This window comes from Lipotes vexillifer, unplaced genomic scaffold, assembly GCF_000442215.2.
Source record: "Lipotes vexillifer unplaced genomic scaffold, Lipotes_vexillifer_v1.1 scaffold728, whole genome shotgun sequence".
Taxonomy (NCBI): Eukaryota; Metazoa; Chordata; class Mammalia; order Artiodactyla; family Lipotidae; genus Lipotes; species Lipotes vexillifer.
Genome location: NW_006783590.1, coordinates 875,808 through 886,552, shown reverse-complemented (window position 1 = coordinate 886,552; position 10,745 = coordinate 875,808). Strand labels below are relative to the sequence as shown.

The following is a 10,745-nucleotide window of genomic DNA, read 5'->3' as shown; positions in this document are numbered from 1 at the left end:
TCCCAAGTAAGGGAACATAAAGACCCGGCAGACTACCGAAGGGCTTTGAATGCTCTCAACAGAATCCAGGGTGAAAAAGAATCAAACACAAGCTCAAAATGGCAGTTCTAAGCATCTCAGTTCCCCCCAAGAGACCACGTCAAATGCCAAGTCTCAAGTACAAATAGTGCAAGGACAGGGGTCCACTGAGAACTCCTGATCTTCTCACCAGGCCATCCCATGATGGGCCATCTTTATGTTCTTGTCCCGATCCCTCAGCCCATATAAAGTAGCCCATAGAATACCTGATGCACAGAAGTCTAGACCCTGAAAAATTGCTCTGGAGAGAATAGAATGGGAACCCCCCCACCTCCAACCTTAAACCTCTCAACCACCAACCCACTGAGGTCTCCATACAGAAACTTTCTGGGGAGTTCCTTCTTAAAACTCAGAATTTTGAAATAACTCAAAGAGGCAGCATGGGGGTGCAGGGGTCAAACGGGTTAGGATGGGTCATAGAAAGATCGGGTTCAAGCTGGGACTCTGCCTCGCTGGTAACTACCAGACAGACCTTGGGTGAGTCCCTTCCCTCATCAGGCTTCAGTCCCTCTGACTGCACAACAGGGAGAGTAACTTCCACTTTCTGTGGAGGCTGCAAACATCAGACACACCAATACGAAGAGACTTAGGAAATGGTCCAGCTATGAGCAGTGTGAGTACATTCAAGGGTAACCAGGAAGGGAGGACCGGAGGGGTGCCGTTTCCTTCCTGCTTTCCTTCCTCTCTTCCTTCTTTCCCCACATCTTAGGAGGGAATTAGTCAACGTGCACGTTGCTGAGAACAGCCCCCATCCCCAGAACACGTGGTCACACACCTTTCTGGACACAACATCCCAAAGCAAAACCCACTAGATCTGCCACACACGCACTGCGGCTCATCCCCGCTACAGCGATAAATGACCTGCCTTCTTGCTGCCCAACGGGCCCCTGGTTTTATCCAGAAACGGAGCAGCAGAGGGATGACGGCAGGCGGCCCCACTGCAGCGTCCCAGGGAGTGAACGGTGAATAATGAGATCCCCATGGCTGGTTCACTCTTTCTGCTAGCGATGGGTTTAAGTGTGAGCACGTGTCACAGTCCCGGCCAAGGGGAATAAAGGAAATCCACTTGGAGGTTTCTGGAAAATGTCTTCCTCTGTGATGAAAAGAGTGAGAAAAGGTCAGTCTTCCCCTGCAGCCTTGGGATGAGTGTGTGAAGCCACAAAGCCTGGAGCTGCAGAGACCATCCCCAGCCACGCCGCGGGGACAAGCTCAAAGACAAAACCAATGCACTGGGGACGGCAGAGGAGAAAGATGGAAAGTGCCCGCCCTCGGCATTGTTACTGCGCCCAAATGAACAAGCTCTGGAGCCTCCAACCTACAAACATGCTCCTGTGAACTAACAGACCCCTACCGTTTAATCTGCTTCAAGTTGGGTGTTTGGTTACTTGCAACGGAGCCCATCCTGATACACACTTCCCCCCAGACACCAACACACACAGCCTGTAACTCATCTCTGACTTATTCAAATCCCCGATGGATGCTCCCCTTAGACCTACAGTCGGGTTCATGAACCGTCGCTCACAAAAACACCCACGGCTCTGTGTCACCTGTGGGATAAAAGTCAAATCTGAAAAAACTAAAGTACCTTCCCTCACCTGGTCGCTCTCCAGCTCATCATCCTGTTTTGTTTTCTTTACAACGTTGTCACAAATGGAAAATACATCATTGGACATTTATTCATCACCTGTTTATTATCTACTTCCAGTGTAAGCTCCATGAAAAGAGGGGGGGCTTGTCTGTTTTGATCACAGTGATTCACAATTCTTTAAAATTCTATTCCATTTATAGTTGTTATTAAATATTGGCAATATCCCCCGTGTTGTACAATATATCCTTGTAGCTTATTTATTTTATACACAGTAGTTTGTACCTCTTAATCCCCTTCCCCTATCTTGCCCCTCCCCCCTGCCCTCTCCCCACTGGTAGCCTTTAGTTTTTTCACTATATCTGTGAGCCTGTTTCTTTTTTGTTACAGTCACTAGTTAGTTTTATTTTGTAGATTCTGCATATAAGTGATAATCACACAGTATTTGACTTTCTCTGTCTGATTTATTTCGCTTCACGTACTACCCTCCAAGACCAGCCTTGTTGTTGAAAATGGCAAATGGATGGACATATAAATGAACAGATGGCTCCAACATACCTTTCCAGCATGTTCTTCCTAAGTGCCTCTCCATAAAATAAAATCTCTCTCCCATCAATGAACTAGTAACAGTGCACCATGCAGCCAAGTGTCTCTCCTTGTTTGTGTGTTTTAGGGTAGACTGAGGGAACTTGTGCGACGGCTCCCCTTCTCTCCTTCCTCCACGTCAAAGCTTTCTTTGATCCAAAGAGCTGCACAGAGTCACTCCTCTGAACTCCTCTGACACTGACCACTGACCACGTTCCACCAAAGTGACCACTTTGCCACTCACTGGCCTGTCTGGCGCCATCTTCCCTCCCCGACACGCTCCCCACCCTAGAGTGTGTGTCCCTCAGGGCAGGGTCTGTGGCTCATTCATCTGCATCTCTATGTGCCATCTAGTGAGTGGCACATAGTAGATACTCAAGAAACATCTGTGGGATGAACACACGTGGGAATGCCCAGGCTGTGGCTCACCATGGGGGTGATGGTCTGGAAGGAGAGCGAGTGTCCAGGTCCACACCACAAGGGCCGCTTTCTTACCCTCCGGGGGACGATCACCCCAGAGAGAGAGAGAGAATACAAGGAACTCAAATGAGGTGCCGAAAAGAACAGGTGTGACTCTGGAAACTTCTCTCTCTGAGATGTGGTTCTTCATCTGCACGGTGAGAAGTTTGGACCGGATGGTCTCTGGGGATTATGGCAAAGGGAGCTGAGTGTGGGTTTCAGAGCTGGACTCACCTGGGTTTGACGGATGCTTCTTCTAAGGGTTAGCTGTGTAGCCCTGTAAGCCGCCACTCACCTCTCTGGGCACGTCTCCTCAGCTGTAAAATGGCATGAGTGACCGCAGTTGATAGGGCTGTTGCGTGGATTAGATGAGGCAGTGCGTGCACAGCGCCTGACTCCAGGCCCTCCCTCCCCTCTGCCGCTTCAGCCCCTGGAGTCCCTGTCCCCCCTCCTCACCGGCCGCCGCAAGCGTCCATCACACCTTCTCCACCCCAAGCAGGAGACCCACCCTCCCAATGCAACAGCTCCTTTGGCCGCCAACAGGGGGCTTGACTCCTGTGGGACTCGGGCCACCTGGCCGTAAAGGAGGCATTTCCCTGGGCACCAACCCAGCTGGGCTACTTTCCTCCTGGCCCAGACGAGAAGTCCCCTTCCCAGCACCTAGACAAGGCCTCATGACTCATTCTGGTCACAGAATATGAGCAGAAGTCACTTAACCGCTTCCACTGCTGACTCATTACCATTCCCTCCTCTGCTCTCTCCACTTCCCTGGAAATCCTGAATCCGGGTAGCATCACAGTCTGGAAGGAGCCTGGGTTCCCAAAGGGATGTTCAACTACACTGAGTGTGACACGAGTAAGCAGTGAAGCTCCCAAGATTTGGGCGTTTACCTGTGACTGCAGCGGTGGCAGTCGTCTCCCCGAGCTAGACCAGACCACCTGAGCCTTCCCAGGGCCACGGCTCCTGAAACAGGACAGATGCTCTTTGCTCTGACTCGCCCTCCTCAGGGAGTAAGGATCGGCCTTCCCCTTCCCCCTCCCTCCGAGAGAAGGTCTGGATTCTAATGCCCCATTCACGCTCCCAGTCTCTCCCAGGGTACCTGTCACCCTCATGCAGGTGGCACCTTGTGGCCAGCCTGGCACCCTGGAGCTCCCCAACGGCCTGCTTAGATGAGACTGTGGCGTGGTCTGGGCCTCAGTTTCCCCACACACCCCACAAGGACCTCAGGAGACCCCTCTCGCTTTGATATTTGCAAGCCCAGGAAAGCACACCTTAGAGGGACTGCCCTCGGCCAGCACCAAGCGGACCACACCCTGGCCCAGCCTCCAGCCTACGTGTGGCCCATAAATTCTCCCTGCTGAGTAAACACATGTTATGGGGCCTGGGGACACTTCCTGGCCATGCTGTTCCCACCTCCCCTTGTCCTGCTCCGGCCTGCCCAGCTCCCCTGCACACACCTCCCCGGGACCCCCCAGTCCCCACCCTTCAGTTTCCCTCTGCTTCTTACCCCTTTCCCCCAACACCTGCGTCCCCGGCCGTAAAGAGGGTGGAGAGTTTCCTCTCTTATCAGCCGTATTCTCCTACTTCCTGGTTACACAGTCATTGCGAACAGAACTCCTGGCAAGGACGGGTCGGTGCCTATCAGCTCCCAGGGGACAGTTTCCTGGACAAAGAGAAAGTGCCCCTTCAGTGCAGTCTCAGGAGGCAAGTAAGAGGCATGCAAACAGGAGAGGGGGCAGAAAGAACCCCAAAAGGAAGGGAGAGGCACCCCGGGCCCGGAGCCGATGGAGAGGCTTGTGCAGTGAAGTCAGGGAGAGAACGGAAGAGAGCGATGGTGGGACCAGAGACGCCAGGGGAGACTCAGACACCAGTACTCAGCGCGGCCCTGTCACAGAGAGCCAGCCTGGCAGTGGTGACCCAGTGACCCCCTTCCAAAGCCTCCATCTGCAGGGCAGCCAAAGCACGGCTACTCTGGAAGGTCTACTCTGGAGTCTGGGAGCAGCGGAAGCAAGAGAAACCCAGGAGGGTTTCTGGGGGCGCCCCTCCAGCTGCACTGTGGCCCAGGACTGAGCTGGGCACCTGGGGCCCGCCGGTGGCACCCCAGCCTTCCAGAGGCCTGGCTGGAGCCAGCGGAAAGGGCCACCAGCCAGAGAAAGGGCAAAGGTGGACACCCTACCTCCAGATCTCCCTGGGGCAGGCTCCCTCCTCCCTCCAGCTCTTTGCCGTGTTCCCCACTGTCTGTGACCTCGGGGTCCCCGGCCCACACTGGGGATTGTGCAGGTGACCACCCCGGAGAAGACTCGCTGCAGTAGGACTGAACCCAGTTTGGCAATGGTGACTCCCTCGACGTGGAGCTGGCGAGGGCTCTGAGCCCCTGGGCACGGGGTTCAGCCCCTTCCAGTGTTCCCGACCTGACCTGCCTCCTTGATCCCAGGGTGCTTTGAGGTGACCCACGGAGTCCCCATGGAGACATAAGCCTGCTTGGATAGTCGCACATGAGGATCCACCTCTGCTCACCCTCTTGATTCCAGGAGCTTCGGGAAAGGAAGGACGCCACCCTCCACTGGCATAGGCCCCTCTGCCCCCCTTGCAGCTGCCCGCAGAGGGTGCCAAGGCGGGCCCGGCTCTCCATGGGGGGATGGAGAGCAAGAGCTCGGGGTGCTGTGAGGCCCCAAAGAAGCGGGGCCTGACCTTCTCCGTCGAGGAGATCTTAAAGAGCCCGGCTGAGAGGAGTGATGCAGTCAGGCCGGAAGGGGCAGGTGGACAGGGCACCGGGCAAGCAGCAGCTGCGGACTCCGGGCCGGAGAGACCCCCACACAACCAGCCCCAGGGTAAGTGTCTTCTGGCCATTTCTCATCTGTTCCTGGGTCTCCAAGACCCAGATGCACTCAGGCAGAGAGAAAGCTGCTCCATATCAACAGAAGAGAAGTCTTCAAAATTCAAAGAGATGTTAGGCACTGGGCTGTTAGCCTTAAATACTTTTCTACGCAGCCCAGGGCTGTGGTTGTTCCAATGTGGACCAAGCCTCGGTTCATTGCAGGATGCAGGTACCTGGGGCTCGTTCCTGTAACCAGGCCACAGCTAAGAGTTATCATTTATTTATTCAGCATTTACAATGTGGTCGGCACTGCCCCAGAGGCTGTGCATGTCTCTTCTTTAACTTCAGTAGAAAGGCATAATTATCATAACTTGACAGATGTGGAAACTCATCTGTAAAGAGAAGAGGTGGGTGATGCCCCCAAGTCACAAAGCTGAGGACCCGAGACCCAGCTGTCCCCAGACACCTGCTCGGTCTGTCGTGTTCTTTACCTTCGTAAGCAGAGTTCAGCCTGCACGGCCTCTAGTGGCTGAAGCTCTGCCCCGGATCTGCTCACCCTGATCACACCCCAGGCCAGTGCCCACCCCAGGGCTTGCCCCCAAATAACAATGACCAGATCCCAGGCCCCTGCTTGACAGCCAGCTTGAGGAGGGCTGAAGGAGGGCACACACACACTAAGAGTCAGGAGTCAGCAGTCAGTGTCACCTCTCCCCCGGCCTGCTGAGCCACCTTGGCAAAGTGCCTTTCCACTCTGGCCTCAGCTTCATCCTCGGTGAGACGGCTGAGTGATGGAGGAAATGGAGCCGGTGATGTCTCAAGGGCCCACTGGAGTCTGATAGGAGATGAGCCTGGAGTATCTCACAAAAGGGTCCCAGTCCTCTTTCCTTTCCACCCCTTTAATCCAAGGAAAGGAAGCTCAGGGGGGCCCGTGATGTCTTCTCCTACCAAGCATGGTAGGAGCTCCAATCCCTCCACCAAGTCAAGTCTCCCAAGATGGAGATTGTGCTCAGAGGCGGGCTAAGGGAAAGACCCTGGCGGGCAACACGTCCCCGGGGAGCTGGCAGCTTTCCCAGTAGCTCAGCCTATCAATAGGAAAGGGCCCCAGCTTAATTTTGAGAAGTTCATTAGTATCTTCCAGTGAATTGAATGAGCAATGAGCATTCACAGAAACCATTCTTCTAAGGGTCTAACCAGAGTCTCTCCTGTGGCAGCTACATAAAATCCATGTCTGTCCTCTCTGCTGTGGAGAAAGAGAGAGATCTTATTTCCCCTCCCAGAGCAGCTTGCCTTCTCCTAGCCTGACATTGGCTGATGGCAAAAAGGAGGCCAGTCATTCTAAACCTCCCCTGAAAGCAGCTTGCCTTCTCCTAGCCTGACATTGGCTGATGGCAAAAAGGAGGCCAGTCATTCTAAACCCCCCCTGAAGCTGCTGGCATGTTTCATGCCAGCTATCCCGCTGGACCCGAAGGAGACCCCCCCCCCGCCCAGTGAGTGCTTACGAAAATAGCAGTCATAAGATTGGACGGTACTCCACAGCTCTCATGGCAATCTCACGGCCGTTGTTCTATCCATATCCAGTTGTGAGCCCTACCTTAGAGCTGATGAAACCAAGAAGACAAATCACCTGCAAAAACCGCAGAGTAGGTAGCATTAGAACTGAACCCTGGTGGTCTGAGACCATCCACTCTAGAGTATTCCTGAATGTGGCCTAAACCCATCCGTCTCCCCGCTGGGCTGGAATTCAGCACGTCCAAGACTCGTAAGGGTCGCCGTGGTGGTTTTCAAGATGACTTCGAGGGGCAGGCAGACAAAGATTTTTTTTTTTTTTTAACATCTTTATTGGAGTATACTTGCTTTACAGTGGTGTGTGAGTTTCTGCTGTATAACAAAGTGAATCAGCTATATGTATACATGTATCCCCTTATCCCCTCCCTCTTGCATCTCCCTCCCGCCCTCCCTATCCCACCCCTCTAGGTGGTCACAAAGCACCGAGCTGATCTATCTGTGCTATGCGGCTGCTTCCCACTAGCTATCTATTTTACATTTGGTAGTGGATATATGTCCATGCCACTCTCTCACTTCGTCCCAGCTTACCCTTCCCCCTCCCCGTGTCCTCAAGTCCATTCTCTACATCTGCATCTTTATTCCTGTCTACAAAGATTATTTATGTCAATCATTCTGTAATGATTTCTACACTAACATCCTATTTATGACACGTGATACCATTTACCCACTTATGGTCATGATGTGAGGTTTTCTTTTAAAATAAATGTATCTATTTAGGTAAAACAAAACAAAAGTCTGTTTAAATGTGAAGTAAATAATAATGCAGGTGAGGTGCCAGCATGTCAGAAACTATAAAGGTAACTTGCACAAACTGCAAAGAGCCGGAGTCTGTGAGATGCTAGGCTGGGCGGGGAGGGCAGGAAGCTGGGATTCCAGAAACCTGGCCTCTAAGACCTGGTCTGGCACCGATGCACTGGAGGACCTCAGGCAAGCCGCTGCCCTGGCTGGGCCTTCGTTTCCTCATCTGGAACACGAAAGAGCACAGCTAGAAAATTCCTAAGGGCCCTCCCCGCGCCGACATGCCACGACCAATTCCACAACAAGCTGCTTGCGCAAAAGCCTCGGTGGTGTCACTCGTGGGCATTTTCCATGGCAGAAGCTTCCTCCCTGCAGAGGGGTGTCCGTGCCAGGCAGGGCAGGATCTACTCACCACCTCCACCTCTCACTGCCCCCCAGGAGGCCCCACCCCCGCCAGTGCTGGTGGCCCAGCTGATGCCTCTCCACCTCTGTCCTGTTCCCCACCAAACACACACACACACACTCACAGATACACACACACACACACACACACAGCATGCAGGAGCCCTCAGGGAATGGGCAACAGGACAGAAGAGGTGCATTCAGGGCCTTCCCCTGTCCCAATAATAACAACAGAGGAATAAACTCCTCTTTGTCTCCACTTAAAGGGCTTCACAGAGGGGCTCCTGGAGGTTGACTGGAAAGCGTTACCTCAGGATCCCAATCCCCTAGGGAGCTTGTGAAGAGGCAGCATTCCAGGCCTGGCACCTAAGACTCTGCCTCTAGTCTAGGGTGGAGGCCAGGAATCTATTCTAGCAAGCTCTCCCAAGTGAGTCTGACGCAGGTGGTCCAAGGACCATTTTTTTGAGGAGGCTGAAGTCCAGAGAGGCAAACTGGCTTGTTCGGCGCTACAGAGCAATACTTGGCCAGGTCGGCAATCCAGACCAAGGCCAGTGCTGGGCCTCCCTCATTTCTCATGGCAGGGACCCAGGTCCCTCCCCACAGCTTCCCACTCTCACAGGGACCCTCATAATCTAAGGCTTGGACCTTCCCCAGCCTCAGTGGAAAAATCCAAGAGGGTCTCCCAATTTGAAGGGATGCTAAGCCCAGCTGCCTGCTCATCCTTCCTGAGAGAGGAAAGCCCCCCAGAGTTTGGGGGTCCTCAAAGTCCAGGGAGACCCAGTCAGGAGGAAGTGACTTTGTACTGGAGGATCAGACCCTGGAAAGAAAGAGATCATCTCTGCACCTGTCCCACTGATGACCCTCTGCAGGGAAATTGTGAGTCCCGGGGGGGAAAGGGAAGAGGAAGATGAGCAAAGAAGGGACCACTTCAGTGGGTAAACCAGTGCGGATCTCCTGGCCTGGGAGGGACACAGATATCTTCCCTTGTCCATTCATGGGCCATCCAGTCCCGCAGTGAATCATTGCTGAGTGCTGACTCTGGGCCAGGCGGCAGGCTGGGGAGGCAAAGGTGAATAAAACCAGAAGTAGTGGCCACCCACCTGGAGCAGAAGCGGGGTCAGCAATGAGAGTCCTGGCAACACCACCTTGGGGCGGTGCTGACTTCCGCCCCCTTATCTGGTGGAGGTGGCCGGGGGCACCGTGGAATTCCTGAGACTGGAAGAATATCTTCTTGCGGTGGTCAGTAGCGTTTCTACAAAGGGCCACACATTAAGTTTTGATAGCTAGATGGTCCCTGTGGCAACTACTCAACTCTACCATCACAGCTGAAAAGGAGACAAGGTATAAATGAATGGGTAGGTCTATCTTCCAATAAAACTTTATTTACAATAACAGGCAGAGGGCCAGATCCGGCCTCAGGCTGTAGTTCATCAACCCCTAACCCACTGGTGTGACATTCAAAGTCCTTCACGGACTGGCCCTGCCGATCCCCAGGTTCATCCCCCATCACGGCCTCCTGTCCCTCACCTTCCAGGCACATGGAGCTTCTCTCCCACTTCAATCTTTCTTGCCCTTTCAATGCCTCCAGACTTTGCCCTTTAGAAGCCTCTGCGGCCCTCCCCCTTCTGCTTCCTCCTTTTCCTCTTCTTTCCCTCAGCCTCTCCCTCTGTCTGAGCTTCCCGTGGCCACTGTACCAAATTACCACGAACTGAATGGCTTAAAACAACAGAAACGTATTATCTTAGAAGTTCAGAACCAGAATTCCAAAACCAAGGTGTTGGTAGGGTTGATTCCTTCCAGAGGCCCTGAGGGAAAACCTGCTCAAATGGCTCTCTCTCAGCTTCCAGTGGTTGCTGACCATCCACGGCCGTCTTCGGCTTCTAGACGCGTCTACAGGCCTCTGGGTCTGTGTGGAACCCTCCTGTACTTTCTCTCATAAGGACACCTGCCATTGGATTTAGGGCCCACCCTGAATCCAGGAGAATCGCATCTCAAGATCCTTAGCCGGGCTTCCCTGGTGGCGCAGTGGTTGGGAGTCCGCCTGCCGATGCAGCGGACGCGGGTTCGTGTCCTGGTCCGGGAAGATCCCATATGCTGCGGAGCGGCTGGGCCCGTGAGCCATGGCCGCTGAGCTTGCGCGTCCGGAGCCTGTGCTCCGCAACGGGAGAGGCCACGACAGCGAGAGGCCCGTGTACCGCAAAAAAATATATATATATATCTTTAGCCTAATCATATCTGCAAAGACCCTATTTCCACATAAGGTCACATTCACAGGGACCAGGGGGTTAGAACTTAGACATTTCTTCTTGAGGGCAACACAGTTTAACCCAGTCCCCCTTTCCTCACTTCTTTGTCCCCCTCATTTTCCTCTTTCCCCCCTCTCTTCCCTGTCCCCTTCCTCTTTCTTTTCTCTTCTCCCCCTCCCCTCCCCTCCCCTCCCTCCTTCCCCCACCCTCCGTCCTCAGCCCCCAGCTGCCTAGAACTAAAGGCAGTGGCTCTGCTCCGGGCCCTGGG

General features: G+C 53.8%; 1 protein-coding gene across 1 annotated transcript in view; it reads left to right on the top strand.

Annotated features, from left to right (window-relative positions):
* Window positions 1–4,538: 4,538 nt before the first annotated feature.
* The window catches only part of ISX (intestine specific homeobox), a 150,886-nt gene continuing 144,679 nt past the window's right edge, over window positions 4,539–10,745 (top strand). The window contains 2 exon segments of the mRNA XM_007456266.1: window positions 4,539–4,619; window positions 5,301–5,538. Of these exon segments, the coding sequence (XP_007456328.1) occupies window positions 4,539–4,619; window positions 5,301–5,538 (319 nt within the window).